Here is a 22,793-nt window from a genome sequence, read left to right on the forward strand (position 1 = left end):
GCCCCCAATCTTTCCCAGCATCAGGGTCTTTTCCAATGAGTTGGCCCTTCACATCAGGTGCCCAAAATATTGGAGCTTCAGCTTCAGCATCAGTCCTTCCAATGAATATTCAGAGTTGATTTCCTTTGGGACTGACTGGTTTCATCTGCTTGCTGTTCAAGGGACTCTCAAGAGTCTTCTCCAGCACCAGTTTGAAAGCATTAATCTTCAGCACTCAGCCTTATGGTCCAACTCTCATATCTATACATGACTACTGGAAAAACCACAGCTTTGTTTATACAGACCTTTGTCAGCAAAGTGATGTCTCTGCTTTTTACTATACTGTCTAGGTTTGTCATGGCTTTTTTTTGCAAGGAGCAAGTGTCTTTTTATTTCATGGCTGAAGTCACTGCCCACAGTGATTTTGGAGCCCAATAAAATAAAGTCTGTCATTGTTTCCATTTTTTCCCCATCTATTTGCCATGAAGTGATGGGACCATATGCCATGGTCTTAGTTTTTTTAATGTTGAGTTTCAAGCCAGCTTTTTCACTCTTCTCTTTCACCTTCATCAAGAGGCTCTTTAGTTCCTCTTTGCTTTCTACCATTAGGGTGGTGTCATCTGCATATCTGAGTTTATTGATATATTGCAGATAGGTCTATATGATATGCTGCCACATGAAAATGGATGGCTAGAGCCTTATAGCTCTGCTTGGGGTCAGGGGGGACTGTGAAGACAGTGGTGAAGGAAAATACTCCCACTGGTTAGAAATTCGAGCAGGATACATGACTGTATCCTAAGTCTGGGGTGAGAGATGGCTAGAGTAGAGATCTACACTGATTCTTGGGCAGCTACTGATGGTTTGGCTGGCTGGTCAGGTCCTTGAAGACTGGTGACAAGGAAATCTTGGACACAGATATGTGGGTGAACCCCTCTGAATAGGTGCAGACTGAAGATACTTGTCTCCCATGTCAATGCCTCCAAAGGGTGGCCTCTGTAGAGGGTCTTACTAATCAAATAGACAAAATTCTGTGCTATGTGACTATGAGAGAGCTTCTTTACACAGCTGCCATGGTGCCTGCTCTATGAATGCCCATGAATGAAGAGGCCATGAAGCAGAGACAGGATGTGGCCATAACAGAACTTCCTCTGTGAAGGCTGAGGCTAATGCTACTGCAGAGGGCCTGATCTGCAAGTGCCAGTGATTCCGATGTGGTGAGAAATGAATTTTGCCAGAAGGGTATATAAACCTTGTCATACTGAGCTGGTTGGGACAGCTTATGAGTTCCCTTATTAAGTTAAATGTTTTGATATAGGTTCATGTTTTATTTTCACGGGAGTCATGAATTTATATTTTTGAACTTTATATTTTATCAGCAAGCACAGTTGTTTCTTAGATTTGGAATAGCCTGGGTGTTAGTAGTAAATCCTCTGACCCTGCCATTGGTTAATATCAGCTGAATCAAACAAATGAATAGATAACCTCCACACAGAACTTCTTATCCAGTTTGCAGTCAGACTTGGCTATAATCCCCCCTCTGCCACTTAGAAGCTGCACAACTGTAGAAGCTGCACAACTGTGAAAAAAGTTTTTCAGCTCTTCTGGCCTCAATTTCCTAATGTAAGGAATGGAGTTGATAAACTGTCTGCATCATAGGTTGTTACAAGGGTTACATGAGTTGGTATGTACAAAGGCTTTAGCATACTGCCTGGCACACAGTAAAAGTTCTTTACAGAGCAACTTGTATTATTAATTGATCAAGGTTTCCAGGCTCACTTGCACCACTTCTAACCAAAATGCAATTTGTGACATTTTTGGTGAGCCTTACATATAAGGTTTATGGTTTTGTTTTTAAAATACTGAAAGTAGCTAGAGACTACCTACTATTTTTTCATATACATTTTAACAGCTTTATTGTGATATAATTCATAATACCACAAAATTCCCTTTTAAAGTATAGATTTCAGTGGGTTGTAGTATATTCAGGGTAGTGCAACCATCACCACTGTGAAATTTCATTCTTAAAGGATATCCAATCTCCTAAGTAACCACTGATTTCTGTTGCTATGGATCTGCCTATCATGAAATAGGCAGATTTCATGTAAATGGAATCATTCACTATGTGGTCCTACGTGCCTGGCTTCTTTCACCTGGTATATTTTCAAAGCTTATCCATGTTGTAGCTTGAATCAGTACTTAATTCCTTTGTATTACTAAATAATATCCCACTGTATAGATATACCACATTTTGGCCATCCATTCATCAGCAGTTGAACCTTTGAGTTGTTCCACTTTGAGCTGCTCTGAACACTTGTGTTCAAGTTTCTGTGTGGACATGTTTTCATTTCCCTCACATAGGAGGGGGAGGCCACCTATTACTGGGGAACACAGATGGGTTGGAAACAGTGACTTCTGGTTCCTGGTTTACATGAGTAACCAGGCAAATGTTAAGCATTTCCCAGTGGTGTGTTGGTTAGATAACCCGGGGTTCAAAGATAGGCAATTTTTGTTGTCACAGTCTTTGCATAAATGTTCATACCATATTTGCATTGAGCTTTTCTTATGTATATGGTTAAATCAACCAGCACATTGTTTTTGATCCCATCTCCTCCCTAGAGGGTCTGCATCCTTTTCACAACTACAGAAATATATTCATTTCACTTCTTTCACTAGTATTACCGTGAGTCCACCCACTGTGGAGACTGACCAGTCCTGAAGGCCAGCCTAGCTTGCACCAAGCCCTGGGTAGAGAATGAGGGGTTGGCAGATGCTCTGAAGAGTGACCTGATTCTCCCCAAGCACTGGTGAGAAAGCGAGTGGTTTAGCTTCATATGCTCCCAAAGGATCTACAGACAAGAAGATTCACTGAGACTTTTCCCCAGCTTGCCCCCTTATCAGAATTCCCAGCCCACTTCAGTCCTGCCTGATCCTGATCTCCAGGGGAGGGGCCTTAGGGTCTGTGTGTTTAACCTGCTGTTGAGCCAGTAGGCACATTTGGGGAATGCAGATCTACAAATGCCTGCTCAGTCAACAATCCTAGGCTTGGAGGGAAGCTCCAATCCCAGTGCCAGTTAATCTTTGAAATCAGCAGTTGGGCTTACCCCAGAATCCCAAGGGTCTTCCTTTGAAGAGACTGTCAGGGATTCACAGCCCGCCCTGGTCTCTTGCCTTCCCCACTGCCTCTCTGTGCCCAGATACGCTGCTTTCAAAATCAGTATGACCCTGGGAGTCCTTCCGGGGGACCCTCCAAAGTCAAAACTATTTTCACAATAATACTGACTCCATTTTTGTATGTGTGGCTTTTAAAACTCTAATTTTCTCGGGAGTTTTCAAGAGGCTACTGATGGGTGGTAGAATATGTGCTTCTGGAATCCTATGTTTTATCATTTTTCTCAGTTTTCATTTCTAATATGATACATATTAATAGATATAAGCCACATAAACAAAAAGCTCTTTGGGGTCCTCAATAATTTTTAAGAGTGTAGAGGGATCTTTAGATGAAAACATTAAGAACCACTAGCCTAGATGAATCTTTAATAATTACTATTTTGATACATGAGTAGGGACTGTAGGGGTGAGAGGAGAGGAAAGAATGAAAAAGGAGGAGAGTAGGGTGGAAGGGGAGAGGGAGGAGGAGGAGAGAGACAAGGAAAGAGGTGAAATAAGGAGGCGGGAGGAGATGGGGGGACAAGGGGAAGAATGAGGGAGAAGGGACAGGAGGAGTTGGAAGGGAGAGGATGAGAACAGGAAAGGGAAGAGGGGAAGGAACTTTAGAGCTCTCCCATTTCTGAGATGAGAAAACTGAGGCTGAGAGGCATTTAGATATTATATATCCTGTAAAAGTGGAAATGCTCGGTCTAAACCTTTGTCCCCATGCTGTCCCCCTCTTAAGATCAATCAAGTGTTTGCAGGATCACCTTCTAGCCAGATGGCCAAGCAACTAGGAGAGGCCAGGTTGCAAGGGCCCTTACAACTTGTGCTATTTTAAAGTCACTTACAATCCAGGGAAGGGTGTGGAGGAGGCCCAGGATGAGAAGAGGGAAGTGGATAATGGGTGACTTTGGAGAAGGAAATGGCAACCCACTCCAGTACTCTTGCCTGGAGAATCCCATGGATGGAGGAGCCTGGTGGGCTGCAGTCCATGGGGTCGCTAAGAGTGGGACACGACTGAGCGACTTCACTTTCACTTTTCACTTTCACGCATTGGAGAAGGAAATGGCCACCCACTCCAGTGTTCTTGCCTGGAGAATCCCAGGGACGGGGGAGCCTGGTGGGCTGCCGTCTATGGATCACACACAGTCGACTGAAGCGACTTAGCAGCTCTGACCCTGGGCTAACTCCAGAACCCCGAACCCAGACCCACTTCTGGGAGGCCAGCCGCCCACTCCCTCAAAGCAGCTGCCTTGGTTTTAGTTCACAGGTATTTCCCACACCACCTGTGATCACCCACCTCCTTGTTAAACCCCTTCTCTGCCTAACCTTTCTCTTCTCTGGCTGGAAAGGGGGTGTCCAAGGCTGTGCACACCTGTGGGCACATCTGTTTAGCCACTTCACCACAATGGTTTAGTACCTTTGCCTCCTAGTCCTCTAAAAAAAAGAAAGCTTGATTAACAAACTCCGCTCAGTATTATTTTCAATATGTAAAATACGATTTATTACCTAAAGTTTAATCCCTGAATCTCCATGTAGTCTGGTATATTCCCAACCAAGTATTTCATCAGTAATAATACTAAACAACACCCACGTGAGATTAAATACTTATAGGGGAGGTGGCTGACTGCCCATGGGGGTGAGTGTTGGAGGGAATACTTTCTTAGGGCCCTGAAAGTCACTTTTCTGATTGTAAAGTTAGGGACTACTTTGCACATATACTGACGATACCTCCCACCTCTCCAAATATATAACCTTGAATTTGCTTGAGTCTGAGTGACTTTTCCTTTGCCCTGTCTTCCTTCACTTCTGGGAGGCCCAGGTCAGAGTGCAGACACATGGAAGGGTCTATGGGAGACAGGGAAGGAAGTACCATAACTAGGAGCCCAGGAACAAGCTTGGGAGAACCTTCTGGGAGCGGAGCTTAGGGATTTCACAGGACACGTTGTGGGGCCAGCACTTCAGCAGTTGGCAGGAACCAGGTGGACCTGCTGCCCATTTCCCTGAGCCCCTGCTCAGAATGGAGTCCGCTAAATGGAGGTGCTGAAAGCTGTCCCTCTGGGCTATGCTCCGGCCCGTCTTCTGTCTTCTCAAGGTGGGTAGAGCAGCAGAGATGGAGGGGGGTGCAGATTGGGGGAGGTGAGTAGGAGCCTTTCACATGGTCTCTACTCCAGGACCGACTGTATAGTAAAACCCTTAGTAAATGTTTTTTTGGCTAATGATTGAATATAACCATTATGTTTATTTTGGAGAGTTTATGGAAAAGCTGGCCTGGGGAATTTCTGACTCATTTTGCTATCTGAATGAGTAGTTTTGCGGGTGGGCCTGGTGCACCCCCTGAGGTTTACAGGGGCACTAGGCCCTGGTACTAAAGCACTTGGTATCGTCCAGAAGGATCTGCTGAATTTTAAATAAAGGCAGGATATTATGTTTTTTTTCTCCGTGTAAGTGAAGCAAAGACATCATCATTCAAAAGCTATCAATCTGTGTATGTAATTATACTTGCAATGCAATAAATACGACTATAATTGATATGGACAAGATTCACTTTAGCGAGTAGATGCTACTAATCCTAATACATCTAATACCACAAACAGGTTTTTAAATAAGTTTACTGTCCTCGGTTCCCGCACAGAAAGGTTTTGGTTCTTCTGAGAAGTGTTTGTGTCCCAAACAGCACTCAGCTTTTCCCTCTAATGATAGAAAATGTCCCGTCCTCCCGATACAAGCCACCATCACAAGATGCACAGATCAAACCTGTCTATTTCACCCATATCTCTGCTTCATTTGTAACACAGAACTGTTTTACCTGAAAAAAAAAGACAAGAGGAGGCAAAGCTGAAAAGGATACTTTCACAATAAAAACACATGTAAAAGAATTGATTTTGTCTCATTACATTTGGAATTGGAATTTTCTTCTAAGACCAAGTAACGTGGTCCTCACATAGTCCATTAAAATCAGCAGTTCCTGGGGAAGGTTTCAAATGTCAGAATGCACACTGAGAAAAACCAGCTTAAAGTGCTCCGAAAAATAAACTTGATTCCAGGAAACAAAACGGAATATAGTAAATGGTCAATTCTACTGGGAAGAGTAGAATTCTACCAGGAATAGAGAATGAGTTGAGACTAGTATAATTTATAATAATTTTAAAAACAGATATGTTTTCAAAAATGTTCAAAATGAAAAACACGATATTAGAATGTGTTCTCATAGTGTTGGAGGTTCACACTGGGATCTTTCCAGGGTGATGGTTTTAATAGTAATGTTGGAGACGTTTGGTGAACTTTCAGTCACGGAGCTGCTCACTTGAAGCTAAGTTGCAGGAAACTCTCAGACCCTCTAGAAGTAAGATCTATTTACATGTGATGATTTCAGATTCTATTCTCAGGTGACTATGTGCACTGTGATTAAGCCCAGACCTGCAAAGACACAAACAGATAATCTTCAGTCTGTTTTTCAGTTGACATCTGTAAAACCTGAGTTTAAAGAGAGAAAATCAAAGTCTATAATACACAAACAGACACACTGCATCCAAAATAGAGCACTCACATGTATTAGAAGGATAATACTTCATTCCTAGCAATTCAAAGATACTTCTTTGACCCCCGCTTTCCCTCTCCCTTAGTTAACTGTCTGAAGGGCATCTATGGCCCCCTTGCTAAACAATGGTGATTCTTAGACTGACAACCGGAATCCTCTGACGCATCCAGCTCTCTGGGTATACTGACATGGCTTTATTAATTTAGCAAACTCTTGCCCAGGATGATGGAATCACAAATAACTTCACTGTTTATTTCACAAATTTTGAAAAAAATCCATTTATCCTAAGACTGGACTATTCAATTACTCATTTTAGAAATGACACACACTTCTTAGGATAATATGCAGCATCAAATGACCAGCTACTTTTCTAGACAATCTTTGAAATTCTCTCCCTCCCCTGATCCTGTGTCCAGCAAACAATCTTAAGCTATGCCCCAAATTTGTTCAATCCTACTTAAGTCCTTCCATCAAAAGATTTACATTCAATTAGACCCCTAAAACCTTTGGCAGATAAATATCTGCCTTTGTTCTCTCCTTCTGAAATGCTAATAAGACTGTCAAGTTTGTGATCTTCCACAGTGAAGTAAGTTTTACTTGCTGAACAGTTATTTGGTGGCATTTCTAGGGAGCCAACACCTGACACAGTCATGGAGCTCTTTGAGAATCTAATAAAGCCATAAGGACGCTATTCCTGGAAAAATGCACACATATACACAATTTAGCATATAACTGCACGGACTTCATAGGTCTTCTGAAGCCTCTGTGTGGACTTCACAGGGGTCTGTGACTGGGATAAGGACCCTGGTGCTCCTGGGAGGTGAGATTGGCAATTGGATTTGTCACAGGCTGGAATCAGACTTTTAGGGTATCTGTGCTGGAATACCTACATTGATGGGAAACTCACTACCTCCCAAGGCAAATCATTCCTCTGTGGCTACAGACTTGAAATTAGAGCTCTCTTTTCGCTGTCCAGGCCTATCCTCGCTTACTCTGACCTCTCTGCTTTCAAGAAGACCAATCACTCTTGCTCTCACACACACAGTAAAGTAGAAAAGCTTCTCTCTTACTCTGAGGGTATGATCCCATGATCCTGAGCAAAAGGCAGTCCCATCAGGGGAAACTCGTAGAGTACTAACACGGTTTTCATGTCCAAACAAGATGGAGACTCGAGACCCCTTGAGGACATCCCAGACATTGATGGTATAATCGTTGTATCCAGCAAACAGCAGGCGACCTTAAAGCAAGAGGTAAGATGGTTACTCAAACAGTTCCTTCCTTGTGTTTTTCTTTTCACGACTCTCATTCATGCATGTGCTCATTCATTCACTCAATAGACAGTGCTTTAGTGCCCACTATGTGTCAGGCATTGTGGTTTGCCCTGGGGATTCAAAGAGGAGAAAGCACAGTTGCTGGCCCCTGTGGAGGGTGATGGTGGGCAGGCTGACTCATGTATCATTGCAGCGCTGTGTGGAAGGGGCTGTAATGGAAGTGCTCAGCTATGTGTAAAGTGCTATGTGATCACAGAGGAAAGGGGATCAAAGAGGATACTATGGGAGAAGCACTATTTGAGCTGGCCTTTGAGGGTTGAATAGGAGTTTGCCATGCAGAGAAGGGAGGGAAAATGATGTTCCAGGCAGCAGCAGCAGCAGCACAAAGGCTCAGCTGCAAGACTGGAAGGTGTCTGGGAGAACTGAATGGCCGACTGGCACAATATACCAGTGCTGCCCTGACTTTCCCTGGTAGCCTCTCCAGCTGTGAAGGCAGAGGCGACATGAGCTTCGGGGCATTAAGAAGGGGACTCTCGCTTCGCTCCCTCCACCTCTGAAAAAAGTCCCTTTTCAAGTGTGAAGGGGAAAATGGAAGGCTGGAGAGGAAAGGCCTAAAGGCACAGCAGATGGAGCTCTGATATATCACTGTTCTGAAGAAGAGTGTTAGATGGGCACAGCCTTCATTTATGGGCTGGGGAAGCTGCTTCAGGCTGGGCAAAATGTGGTGTCAAAAATGCATCAGAGGAAAACCCGTGCAGGCGTAGACTCTTTTAGCACATGGAGCCATAGGAAGTTCAGCTGAGGGGAAGCTTGACAGATTCTCTGAGGTCCTGTTTCACAGTCCCAGGAAAATCTTACCACTGAGGGAGAAGTCCACGCTGGAAGCTCCAAAGATGATACTCTCTTTGGAATAGATGGCGACCTCCCTGTCTGCCCGGAGGTCATAGAGGCGACACTGGGGTGACAAAGAAGACAAAGGGGCACTTGTTTCTGGGTCCCGTTTGGTGCATCAGTGATCACAGAGCTACGGGCAGGTGCCAGTAGCTGGTGTGGTTTGAGGGTCAAGGGGAAAACCCTTCGTTGTCTCTCAGTATTTTCTTCCTCAATCCCATTTCTTATTATATCCCCATGAAGCACTGGAGATTCGAAGAAACAGCAAATGCAGATTTCTTCAGTACAAAAAACAAAATGTAAGCCTTCTTTTTTTCTGATAAGGAATATGTGTTCACTGTAGAAAATTCAGAAAATCTCAGAAATGCATAAAGAAGGAAATCCTAGACATATTTACTAACACCTGCTATTTCCTTCAGTCTTAATATACTTAAAAAATTACTTATTTGGCTGCAACAGGTCTTAGCTGTGGCATGCACAGGGTCTTCAGTCTTTATTGTGGCATGCAGCATCTTTAATTGCAACATGTGAGATCTAGTTCCCTTATCAGGGATCAAACCCACGACCCCTGCACTGGGAGCTCAGAGTCTTAGCTACTGGACCATCAGGGAAGTCCCAGTCTTAACCTATTTTATGTGTGGATTTAAATGAGTTGGATGTTTCATTATTGCTTCAGTTAGCATGATGTTAACAACATTTTATAATATCATTAATAATCGTCAAAAAATAGGATTAACGTGGTTGTTATATTCCTCATGTGGATATATCAGAATCTACTTAGCCATACTCTGCTAAGTGTCTTGATTATGTCTAATTTTTCTCTTTTATAAATAAAATTGTGAGGCAGCCATGATCATTCTGCTATCAAAATCTTTATATGCATCTTTAATATTTTCTCAGAATAGCTAAGGAATGGAATCCTTAGAATTGTTTCCAAGAAATTACAAAGGGTAAGGAAAGCTTTTAAAATCCCCCGAATGTATGCCCTTATATTTTGTTAAATATTCTTTGGGATACAGAAGTTTTAAATTTTCATTATTATCAAACTCTCAATCTATTCCTTGTAATTTCTTTCACAATAGCAAACTAAGGTAAAATTCATTATTTAATAAGATATTTGCTATTCTGAGAGAACAATAAGGTTGTGCCTACTGAAAAACAGGTCAACATTATTTTGCAACTAGTATCAAAAGCCTTAAAATTAGGCCAGTTTTTGACTCATCACGTTTACATATGAGAATTCATCCTAAGGAAACAATAAGAGAGGTATCAAAAATACTTGCTTATAGCAGAGTTTTTAACAGGGTAAAAAACCCTTAAAAAAAACCCAAATGTCCCCAGATTGAAGATTGGTTAGTAAATGATGACATATCCATAATATGGAAAACTATTCAATCATTAAGAAAATATAATGTTGGAAAGTATTTATTGGCATGAGAAAAATGTTCATAATCTATTGCTAAGTGCAAAAAGCAAATTATAAAACAGCATTTGTTTAAAAACTGAAAAGACAGAAAGGAATTTACTCAACTGTGATTTTCCTTGTGTAGAATGATTAACAAAATTTAATTTTTCCCCCTAAGTTTTCTTTATAGAAGTCATATCAGTTTTGTAATCAGGAAAACAATTATTTTTGAAAAATAAAATTAAGTCAGCATATCTCTCCTTCAAATAGGAACAGCTCTTGAGGACTTAAACATACCGTGGCATCATCTGATCCCGAAGCAAAGGCGTCTCCACTTGGGTAGTACCTGCAGAGGAGTACGGGGAGAAGGCACTTAGAGCAGTGATTCCCAATCCTGGCTGACCGTCAGAAGCCTCTGGGAAGGCCGTCCCAGGCTGGGCCCTCGGACTCTAGGGACACAAGGACTCCTCATTACAGAGACCAGAAACGGAGGCTCAGCCGGAAGGCCCCACTGGCCTACCTTAGTTTCTTCTCTGTAAACAGGGGACAGTGACACTGGCCTTGCAGAGTGTTGGTGAGGATAAATGAGACAATATGTCTATTTGTATCTGACACTGAACACAGGCAGATGCCTATATCCTCATTTTCCCTTGATCACACACCCCATTCCAAAGGCTTGGCCAGAGCTCAGAGATAAGACAGTGCTTATAAACACAGACACTGCAATTGGATGAAAGGGGACTACACTGACCACTCACTACAGGGGATACTTTTGGCAAATGACTTCGCCTGGCCCAGCCTCAGTTTCTTCATCTGAAGAGTGAGGACGATAATGAACATTTCCTATTGTAGAGACTGAATAAGACAGTATACACAAAAAACATGGCATGGGGCCAGATAAAATGCATGCAACGAATGACATTATTACTGTTACAGTCATCCTCTCCTCAATAATCAGGCCTTCTGGAGAGAGGGTACTGTAAGTTGAGACCTGATGAACATTAGAAGAGAGTTCTGGGTTGAGGGAATAGCATGGGTGAGAGAATATGCAATTTTAAGCTGTTATTTAATGAATATATAGGAATTTATTTTTGTGGCTTTATAGTCTATCCTGTATCTTAATAACTTCATCTACTGTAGTAATTTCTCAAATTATTTCCTTGGATTTTCTAGGTAATCTCTACACATCTGCAAAAAGTAATAGTTTTTTCCCTTCCTACCTTTAAGGTCAGTGAGCTAGAAAATTCTTATTAACATTTCTACTAATAAAGTAATTATTCTTACCGTGTTCTAGCTTTTAAGGGGAATAAGTCTAGTGCTTTCCTCTAAGTATAATGAGGATTCTTCAGTGGTTATACTTTAAATGCTGTCCTGATGGTGCCATCTTCCAAATGTATATGTTCAGTCCTGACCTCTCTCTTGGAATCCAGTTCATAGATCTGGCTAACTACTTGACATCTCCATTTGGTCATACAATAGCATCCATGTGCAACCATTGCCTTCTCCCTGCACTGCTTCCAACCCTCCTGGTTTTAGCAAATGGATCAGTGTTTATGTTCCTTATAAAAGATTCAGGTTCCCTGAGCTCAGGGTTCTCCTCCTGAAATGCAACTCCTTGCACGTGCAGGTGTCATTTAGTCCTTTTCATGTCACCCTGTGATACTGGAGCTTGGATAACTAGCACAGCTATTACCATCACTATTAGTAACCAACTATCCTTCATCTCTAACCCAGGAATCTTATGCCTTTTACCAGCATCCACGAAACTCCGGCAGCCTTACTTGATAGCCTGCAATTAGGGTAAAATCTCAAATCCTTCCCAATCCTAGGTATTTCTATCCTCACTGTGTCTTCTTTAATTTCAGTCACCATCATTTCTATCTGGAACTCACACAACAGCCTTCTAACTGGCCATTATACTTCCATTCTCATTCGCCTACAATGCATTCTCCATACAGCAGCCAGAGTGATCTTTTAAAGACAAAACATGCATCATGTCAGCTACCTCAAGTGGTCACCTGGCCTTTTGTTAGGTCCATCTCCCTGATCCTCCTCCCAGCTCTTTGAAAGCCTGGCTCCTTCACTATCCTGGTCTCAGTTTAAACATTAAGTTCTCAGAGATGCCTGACCAGTCAAAGAAATAACCTGTCTCCATCACAGTTCCCTGTTTTACTTTTCAATGGAACTTATCAGTATCTTTGTACACTGTACATTTATCTGTGCTTTGCCTTGTTTGTCTCCTATAGGAAAGTAGAAATTTTTATCTTGTTTAAAACAGTATTCCCAGTTCCTGGAATAATGTTCAGCAGATAAGTACTTAATAAATATTGGTTGAATGAATGAACAAAAAACACTGACTTTGTTTAGACAGGAAATAGCCATTGTCCCTGGTGCAATTACATTGAAATTCTCCAAGAAATCTGGAGTACTGTTCGGTCTCACCACATATCAGCTGTTATTGCTGGAAAATTCCGCCTTTCTCAGCAAAGTAAATTGAGGCTGGAGGCTAAGCATTAGCCCAGGCCGGGAGACAGCAGAAAGCAGAGAAGCAATGTGAACATTCTACTCACGGACCGGACACTATTGATGTCAGATTCATGTGTTTCAAAGGCCTGCACGCACTGTCCAGAGCGCATGTCCCACACCATGGCTTTCTTGTCACATCCCTGCAAACACAAAGGTATCCAGAGTTATGCAAGGACTGCCCATAGACAGGTATGAGTTCTGGTTATGTCACAGAGATCGTTCAGTTCCCATTGGTAAATGACTGACAACGTGCTTTTTTTTCTGAGATTAGCTTTATTTAAGGCCACTTCCCTCTGACTTCAGGAGGTCAGAGCTAGGTCCTGGGGTAGGGGGAGCAAAAGACACCCTTTTTAGCATGTTTTCTTCTCTGCCATCTTTCTAAATGGCTGCAAGTTCTCCGGGGCCCCCTTCTCCCCTTCCTCCTAGGCATTTCTCTTCATGTTTCCCCCTCCTCTTTATCTCTGCTTCTATAAGGCCAGAGGGGAGGGCAAGCGGACAGTGGGTATGGTGGGACCTCCCAGGCTTGCCTCAGGTGTGTGGGGCAGCCTGAACACAGGTGGACAGCCAGGTGCTCCTGGCCCAGCTGCAGCCCAGCATTCTAGTCAGGGGGCTGCCCGTAGTCAGCTGGGTGGCTCAGGCAAGTCACCTCCCTGGGTTTCTGCCTCAACACCTATAAAGTGAACCCTCTCTGGGTAGCTAACATGACCCAGAGAATCAAAAACACCAAGTTTATGCATACTATCCTGCTTCTAGGAGCATTTTGATAAATTTCTGCAGAGCAGTCTGTGATCAAGCATGAGCAGTATAATTAGACTCTCAAAGGACAAACAGAAGGAAAAATGGGTTAAAATTAGATTGTTGGTTTCAACTCAGAGGAAGGGGTGGGTGAGGTACCATACTGATGTTTCAGAAAGACCTGCAATGAGGATTCAACTCGCCAACGTCTTTACTGAGACTGGACAAAGGAATCAAGAGTGTCTTCAAATCTTTGGAGGGCCCTAAACCATGAAGTTTAATACTCTGAAAGAGACAATGTGATCTATAATGATATCAACAATCTGAAAAAACAGTGTAGCTGATTGGCAATAAATACAGTTATACAAAGACATGGGAATTAAACTTACACAGATGGGGCCAAATATCCAAGAAGAAAATCAGGGTCCCTGCCAATTAGAGGTTTCACAACCCTCACCTGAGGTCCAGAACTAAGAGGTTGGCAGCTTGGAACAAAGGGCCTTTATGTCTTCTAGTTGCAAACATCATTAGATGGTGTCTGCATCCCTGTCCCCTCCCACCACTGTCTCTTGACAGAGATGAGACAGGACCAGGGTCAGGTCAGCCAGCTCATTTCTCCACACTTATTCCCAGATGTCCTAGAAATGCTTGCCTCTCCTACTTGCATAACACACTGGAAACTCTTCCCTCTACTATTCATAATACAGTAGAATACATGGGGAGGTGGGGGGCAAATGCTTTTGTGCTTTCTGCACAGTTTACGAAGGATGAAATGTGGAGTCAGGCAGCAAAGGTGGGTCCCAGGTGTCCTAACTCCTAGTCTGGTGCTCCTTCGCCATGGTGGCCTGCCTGCCCAACTCTGAGCTTTCAGACACACTGTTCCCTGTGCCTGCAAGCTGGAGGGGCTGGAGGCTGGCAGGGGTGGGGTGAGAGAGTGTCCCACTGGTGCCAAAGCCCTGATCACACCTCGGCTATGCCTCACTGCTGTTTCTACCTGAGCTGCCTGGTGCCCTGGCTGCTGTCTCTACTGCTCTCGGATGCCAACTCACTGCTACTCAGCCAAGGAATCTCAGCCCCACTCCAGGGGTGTCCCATCTAGACCCACAAATTGACAGGAAGTGCCACTCTGAGGCTCCCTGGTGGACAGAGGGCTCCTAGAGATCTTCCTTGGATCTTTACCCCAGACACGAAGGTGTTCCCGGTTTCTGATGGGGCCAGGTCCAGGCAGAGCACGTCAGCCCCATGCCCATGGAAGCTCTGCAGCAACTGCCCACTCTCCACATCCCACAGGGCACATGTGCCATCGCCGCTCGCTGTCAGGATCTGCCACCGGAAAGGACAGGAAGGGTGTCATTAGGGCTCTGGGGAAGTCAAATAGATGCTTGCAGTTCCACAGGGAAGAGAAGGCTCCTCACGCACACACACACACACACCCCTGCTGAATGTGGACTCTAGCACAGAACTCTTTCTCCAGTACTGAGAAAGACAGTCCATTTTTGACACCCTTGCTGTCGTGAGCTGTTTACACGCCTGTCCTCTTGCAGAGGATGAAATCTGGAGGCCTTCCTGCAATACCTGCCTGCCTGACATGTAGAAAGCGCTCTGTGAACACCTGGTGAACAGAACCCCCAGCGGGTCCCACAGGCAGCCAAGCCTACCACTGAGCTTCCCAGACACTAACACACACCCCACACCCAGAGGCTCCCTGGGCCACTGAGTGGTGCGGACACATACATGCAGGGCCAAGGCCTTTGCTGTGGGCTGACCACGTCCAGACCCTCTACTAGGTGGCAGGGTTGCAGAAAGACTGTGCCTTGGTCGCTGCTCTCCTGGAGCTCTGTTAACAGGATTGGCAGGAAACCCATCTAACTCCCTGTCCCCATGTTAATCAATTCCAGGGCAAACCACACTTTCCTGGTGCTGCATTAGACAATACTGAGACCACATAAAAATAAAGTAGCTGCTTGCTCCAGGAAATCACCTGATCCTGTGAGATAAGACTCTGAACTAACAACTTACTTATCAGGACTAATAGCTTTGTAAAAAATTAATGAAACAGAGTGTGCTGTGCTAAGACTCTTTAGTCATGTCTGATTCTTTGTGACTCCATGGACTATGGCCCACCAGGCTCCTCTTTCTATGGGTTTCTCCAGGCAAGACTACTGGAGTGGGTTGCCATTCCCTTCTCCAGGGAATCGTCCTAACCCAGGGATTGAGCCTAGGTCTCCTGCATTGCAGGAGGATTCTTTATCATCTGAGCCACCAGGGAAGTCCTCAGCCTAGCTCTTTAATGGAAATTTTTCACGGCATACTCTTTGATCAAATAAATAAATAGTTTTTAAAAGTTAACAGTAAATTCTTAATCTTTAAAATATTTTAAATATTTGTGATCTTCATTATAATGTAAGTAAAAATAAAATTTAAAAATCAAACATTCATTATGATAAATGCACTAAACAGATCCTCTAACTCCATTGTCACTCATTTATTTTGGAATACAGAGAACTTGCAGGTCTGATACCAGCCTTTTGAGGTTTTCATTTTTTTTCTTAGATCCCAGGGCTGGAAGGAGGCTTAGTTCATGAGTTCAGTGGTACCCAATAAAGGCCATGCATCTGAATCACCTGTGAAGCTTCGTGTTAATAATAAAATAATCCTGGTGGGCTGCAGTCCGTGGGGTCGCTAAGGGTCGGACACGACTGAGCGACTTCACTTTCACTTTTCACTTTCACACATCGGAGAAGGAAATGGCAACCCACTCCAGTGTTCTTGCCTGGAGAATCCCAGGGACGGGGGAGCCTGGTGGGCTTCCGTCTATGGGGTCACACAGAGTCGGACACGACTGAAGTGACTTAGCAGCAGCAGCAGCAGCAGCAGCATTTATTGATATTTACCAGGGTTTATACCAAGTACTTCTGAAGAAGAAAATGGCAACCCACTCCAGTATTCTTACCTGGGAAATCCTATGGACAGAGGAGCCTGGTGGGATACAGTTTATGGGGTTGCAAAAGAGTCTGACACAATTTAGCTACTAAGCAACAACACTAAGTATTTTACATGAATCATCTCATTTAATCCTCAGAAAACCTCACGAGGGAGGAATATACTACCATCCTCACTTGTAGGTGAGAAAAACGAAACACAGAAGATATTAAAACCTTGTTTAGAATTGACCAGCTAGAACATCAGACTAAACATCTTCTGTTGCTTTGGCTACTCCTCACACCCAAAGACATGAGGAATGCCCCGGCAGCAGCCAGGGCCACTGTGCCCCCTACTGCACAGGCCTGCGAGACTCTTGGTGGCAAACAACAGGGGTAAACACGCCCTCCCAATCAGAACACTGCCACCAGACAGCAATCAATTACTCATCACCAGGTCTCCCTACCACTACCCTTGCTGGTCCGCCTCCTGACATCAGTCAGCTGAAACCAGAATGGGCTTTAGTCTGATTCAATCTCCTCCTTCAAATAAACCCAACCTGCCCCAGCCCCTGCAATGGCCCACTACCGTCTGTAGGGTCAGCTCCACCATGCAGGGCATGGAACCTAGCCCTCCTACCTCTCAGGCTGCCTGCCTTCCACAGTGCTCCCCTCACACCTCACTGGCAACACACTGTCCTCCAAGGTAGTCTCTCAAGGCATGTTTATGACCCCCCACTCCTGCTCCAGGCTCCCAGCCTCCCCGCTGGTAGCTGGCCATGCAGTTGGTGGCATCTATGAGGGTTTGCTGGAGAGACGTGACAAAGCCACTGTAGGATGTTTAGGATTCTGAAAGCTTATTCAAAGTAGGATACAGATTTTCTGTCTGAAGCCTTCTTTTTTCACATTTGTTAAAAGAGAAGTCTAATATAAGTACAACGAGGTGTGTCAAGTGCACAACTCTGAAAGTCAGCACCCAGTGAAATTCTATACACAGAAGGACTTTGGGACCACTTCTCTGACACAAGACAGGAATTTCCACCACCCCAGAAGGTTCCCTGATCCACTCCCATCCCCACCAACTCAATCAGAGGAGGAGGTTTGATATGGCAGGGAATTCATTTCAACTGAACCAATAATCAACAGCCCTGACTTTACCCATTTCTGATTTTATTAAAAATAATAATGTACCTAGGAGTTCCCTGGTGGGCTAGTGGTTTGGATTCCACACTTTCATCATTGTGGCCTGGGTTCAATCCCTGGTTGGGGAACTGAGATTCGGCAAGCCATGTAGTGTGGCCAAATTTATAATATATATACATATACATATATTAGCTTCCAGGTGGCACTAGTAGTAAAGAACTCGCCTACCAATGCAGTAGACATAAGAGACATGGGTTCGATCCCTGGGTTTGGAAGATCCCCTGGAGGAGGGCATGGCAACCCACTCTAGCATTCTTGCCTAGAGAATCCCATGGACAGAGGAGCTTGGTGGGATATGATCACAGGGTTGCAAAGAGTCAACTAAAGTGACTTAGCTGTCTATATAAAATTATATATATGTATAAATTATAGTACATATAAAACCAGTTAGAAGCAACAGGAGCTTCCTCTTAGGGCCAACTGCTGGAGAGTACACATTCTCCTGTAAAGAGGGACACAGGAACAGTTTCCTCATCGGCACCCCCTCTGTAGTTCTCCACAACCGAACTTGCTCCCCCTGCAGGCTGGCCCATCATCACCCAGGCCCCTGATTTACCTGCATGTCAGAGTTGGTGAAGCTGCAGGCTGACAGGTAGTTGGTGTGCATAGCAACAGACTTCTTTTTGGCAGCCATGTTTTCATTTTTGTCAAATGTCAGTGGATACACAGAACATTTATTATCCAAACCACTAGCAGGGAAAGACAGAAGTGTCAAATGTTAATACAGGGCAATAGAACATGTGTATACTTTCTCATTCACACACACTTTCAAAATGTTCTCCTTTGGCAGTATTATATGTTGTAACCTATCCCTAAATTTTACTTTGAATATTTTAAAATGGGTAGTAAAACTGAAAGAAAAATAGTACAACGAACTCCCAGATCCCTTCACATGGATTCGCTTACTTAACATTTTGTTGCATTTGTGGGAGCAAATTCTGAACCATTTGAATGCAAGTTGCAGACATGACATACTACATCTAAATACTTCAATCTGCAAATTACATCTCCTAAAAATAAGACCATTCCTTTATAATCACTAACTCATTATCACATCTGAGAAAACTAACAAAAATTCCGTAACACTATGTAGTAAGCCATCCATATTCAATTTCCCAACTGTCTCAAGGATCCAGAGCCCAAATAGGTCTACACATTACATTCTGTTTTTATATCTTTTTAAGATCTTTTAATGGAGAAGGAAATGGCAACTCACTCCAGTATTCCTGCCTGGAGAATCCCAGGGACAGAGAAGCCCGGGGGGCTGCAGTCCATGGGGTCGCAAAGAGTCGGACACAACTTAGTGACTAAACAACAACAAGATCTTTTAATGGAGGACAGACACAGTTTTTGACTGTTTATAATGAGAGACTTCATTAGGTCAGTTGTCTTACAGAATGTCACACAGTCTGGATTCATCGTGTTGGGAATGGCTACCCACTTCAGTATTCTTGCCTGGAGAATTCCATGGACAGAGGAAGCTGGTGGGCTACAGTCCATGGAGTCACAAAGAGCTGGACACGACAGAGCCACTAACACTTTCACTTTTATTAGTTACATTTAAGTATAACATTTTTAGCAATAATATAAATGTGACATACAAAGGTGATACTGTGTATTTCTTTCTTACTGCTTCACTTTAGGAGGCTTGCCATGCCTCTCATCCCAAGATTGGTGGTGCCAACTTTGATTACTTGGTCAAAGTGGGGACCGCAAGATCTTTCCACAGTAAGGGTGATTTGCTGGTGATTACAAGCATACCTTGTTTTACTGCATTTTGCTTTATTGCATTTCTTACAAATTGAAGGTTTGTGGCAACCCTGCCTCCAGCAAGTCTATCAGTGTAATTTTTCCAACAGCAATTTGTTCACTTCATGTCTCTGTGTCATGTTTTTGTAATTCTCACAATATTACAAACTTTTTCATTATTATTACATTTTTTACAGAGATCAGTGATCTCTGATGTTACTACTGTAATGGTTTAGGAATGCCACAAACTGTGCCCATTTACAATGGTGAACTTAATCGATAAATGCTCATGTGTTCTGACTGGTCCACTGCTCAGCTGTTCCTCCATCTCTCTTCCTCCCCTCAGGCCTCCCTATTTTCTGAGATACAATAATAATGAAATTAGGGCAATTATTAACCCTACAATGGCCTCCAAGTGTTTAAGTGAAAGGAAGCATTGCAAGTCTCTCGCTAAATCAAAAGCCAGAAATGATGAAACTTAGTGAGGAAAGCAGGTCAAAAGATCCATTACTATCATCATTTCATAATGCTGAAATGTTCCCAAATTTGGACACTGGGGGCCCCTTCAAGCAGGTCTTATTTTCCATTTGATATGACTCCATTGATATGACTGAATGTTCCCTTGCTTCCTGTAACAAGGAAACACCTTCAGCTTGCTTTATTCTCTTCCTGCCCAGACTGACTCCAAGAAGCCCTGCTTCTATTTAGTGGGGAATGACATTTGGGAGGGGTACTCTCTTCTGAGGCCCTGTGCCTTTCTAGTTGCTTGGAGGTACAGGGATAGGCCTGGCTAGTTTATGACCAGTGACTGGCCTTGGCAAGCTTGTTTATAGATCATGTGGGTGAGAACGATTGGCACTTGGCTGTGACAATAGACAAGCTTGCTCCAGACTGGGCTTCCCTAACCCTCAAGGTGAAATATGTTCTCCTATTCTGAAGCTTCAGGGTCATTGCTGTAGCTCTGTTGGGATACTCACACTTAGGATTAGTTGTAATGCTATGCGAAGCAGAAAAGTTCTGCAGTGTGACACAAGAAGAAGGAAGGCCATGTGACTTCACAGGGAGGGGATGCCTGGACGCTCCACGTTTAGACCCCTCCTGGACTGTGCCCTGTGTGTCTTCTCCTTTGGCTGGTTCTAATTTGCATCCTTTCACTGTGATGGAACTGTGAGTGTTAAGTATAGCACTTTTCTGAGTTCTAGTTAATTACTGAGTCTGATGGTAATTTTGGGGCATGACCCTGTGCCTATGTGAAGTTGAGGGGCGTCTAGTGGGGGTAATGACCATGTAACTGCTGAGCTGTCTGAACTCCTTCACACCTACCTTATAATTGTATCACATGTATATAAATGTGTGTATGTGTATTCACATCTATATTTATACCTATATCTTTTATTGTGGTCACTTCATATTCTTTTAGGAAGTACATGGGTATACAATTTATATAAATATTACCATCCAGTTATAAAACGATACAATCTACTTTTGAGTTATTTAAAAAATGGGAAAATATGAAATGCATGTATGTAAGCAGGGTCTCCAGAGGGATCTCAGCAAGTGAAAAGAGTGGGAAGTTATCCCAAAACAACAGTCCAGACAGAGAAGATATGGGGAGTGATGGCTGGGGTGACCCTGGCTGGAGAAGGCGCCAAAGTTTCACTTGGAGGTCCAGCATTTTTATATTTGAAATAAAACCCTTTTCTCTTGATTATAAAAATAACATATGCTTAAAAAAAACTGAAAATAGACAAAATTGTGACAAAGAGAAAAACACCCATCCAGGAGAACTACAATTGCATTTTGGTTAGTTCATTACAGCCTTTATGCTGATGCTTCTTCTCTAAATATGGCTGAGCTCCTACTATAGAAATACTTTGAATGGTCCAGAATTAACACAAGGACAGGGAATTATAGTGGCTGCAATTTTCACTGTCAACTCTGTTAAACTGAGCACAAGAAAAACAGATTAAGGCACAATATTCCCATTACTCTTGCTCTTTTCACTTACTGTCATTAAGAATTTCCTTTTTAACAGCTGCATAATATTCCATTCAATTCATGTACCAACATTCACTTAATTTCCTTTGGTGAGCATATTGTTTCCCCTTTTCTGCTTTATTTTAAATAAAAATACAATAAATGTTATTGCTCATATGTTTTTTTCTATATTTCTTTCTTTCAAACAAGTTCTTAGACGTGGAATCTATAGATCAATGGTCATAAATTTTTCAAGGCTTTGAATACATATTACCAACATGCTTTCCAAAGTATCTGCACAAATTTGTGGTCCCTGCCAATAGCATCTGAGAGCGGAAAGAATAGATTTTAAACTTATACTAATGTCAATCTGTAATGAAAATAAATTATGAAAGACATTCTGCAGTTTATTTTCCTTGATAAAATTCAAGAAGGATTACACAATGCTTAAGTAATCAACAAAAATTAAAAGTTCTCATATGTATGTTTTGTTTATAGAACAGTGTTTTATGGCTAACAGGACATATGAAAGGCTACTGTCTCCCCTACTTACCCACATGCAATGGCACATCCTGATGGGGCGTATGCACATGCCATCACCCACGTGCAGGGCATTGTGACTGCATGCTCCTGAAACACAGCACACACCGTGCTTAGAATAAATGAGGGCGCTTCTACACAAATGTCAGCTTTTAACAAGTAAAATCGTTGAGGCATCTACCAAAGTATATTCCAGTTTCAAAGCGGTTGAGACTGGTGAGGAGACTCAACTCTCCAATAATCACCCAAACCTTATATCATATATTCTACGAGTTAAAAATCTCACCTAACAAAAAAATATCCTTAACATCTTCTTTCTTACTGCTATACTCCCCCTGTTGTTCTGAATGAATACTGGGGCTCATTTTCTTTGAAAAGACTATCCAAATTTCATTTCAGATATATATGTGTGTATATATATATATGTGTATATATATACACACACACACTTCATCTTATTTACTCAGATGCTATTTTTAAAACATACTCTTGACTTTTTATATGTGTAAGTTTGTTTACTTGCGAGTGAGTATATGATAGCCCCTGTCCCCTGTGGGTCCGAAACCATTCCAGGCAGGAATGTGGGTGAGGGTGGGGAGGGGGAGTGGAGGGATAAAAGGGAACCAGTAAAATGGAAGCAGTAAGAGAACATGAAAGTCCCTGGATTCTGGCTGGGGTCTGAGTCACCCATATTCCCCTGCAGACACAGATAAGCAACCAAGGCACACTTAAAAATCTTCTGAGTCTGTGGCCTTATTTCCCTGGGAGCCATGGGCCCTCGTCCCGGTCCTGACACCAGTGATACGTGCAGACTCATACAGGCTGGCCATCTGTCCTACCTGTTTCCCTCTCCACCTGGCAAGGAAGAAGATGGGACTAGATGGTTTCTAAAGTACACTCAAGGG

At 43.1% G+C, this 22,793-nt stretch overlaps 1 protein-coding gene across 3 annotated transcripts in view; it reads right to left on the reverse strand.

The window, feature by feature from the left end:
* Positions 1–4,824: 4,824 nt before the first annotated feature.
* The window catches only part of GNB5 (G protein subunit beta 5), a 34,372-nt gene continuing 16,403 nt past the window's right edge, over positions 4,825–22,793 (reverse strand). For 2 of the 3 annotated variants that reach the window (XM_088839613.1, XM_055435514.2), the window contains 8 exons: positions 21,902–21,978; positions 18,179–18,311; positions 14,678–14,821; positions 12,812–12,903; positions 10,535–10,583; positions 8,800–8,896; positions 7,741–7,907; positions 4,825–6,549 (listed from right to left, as the gene is read on the reverse strand). In XM_088839613.1, coding sequence (XP_088695739.1) covers positions 6,538–6,549; positions 7,741–7,907; positions 8,800–8,896; positions 10,535–10,583; positions 12,812–12,903; positions 14,678–14,821; positions 18,179–18,311; positions 21,902–21,978 — 771 coding nt within the window. In that variant the 3' untranslated portion in view covers positions 4,825–6,537. Of the gene's footprint in view, positions 6,550–7,740; positions 7,908–8,799; positions 8,932–10,534; positions 10,584–12,807; positions 12,904–14,677; positions 14,822–18,178; positions 18,312–21,901; positions 21,979–22,793 lie in introns of all 3 variants that reach the window. The other variant, XM_088839614.1, reaches the window with a different exon arrangement.

The sequence above is a fragment of the Moschus berezovskii genome, chromosome 9, assembly GCF_049115385.1.
Source record: "Moschus berezovskii isolate FMDL1 chromosome 9, NW_MosBer_1.0, whole genome shotgun sequence".
NCBI classification, from domain to species: Eukaryota; Metazoa; Chordata; class Mammalia; order Artiodactyla; family Moschidae; genus Moschus; species Moschus berezovskii.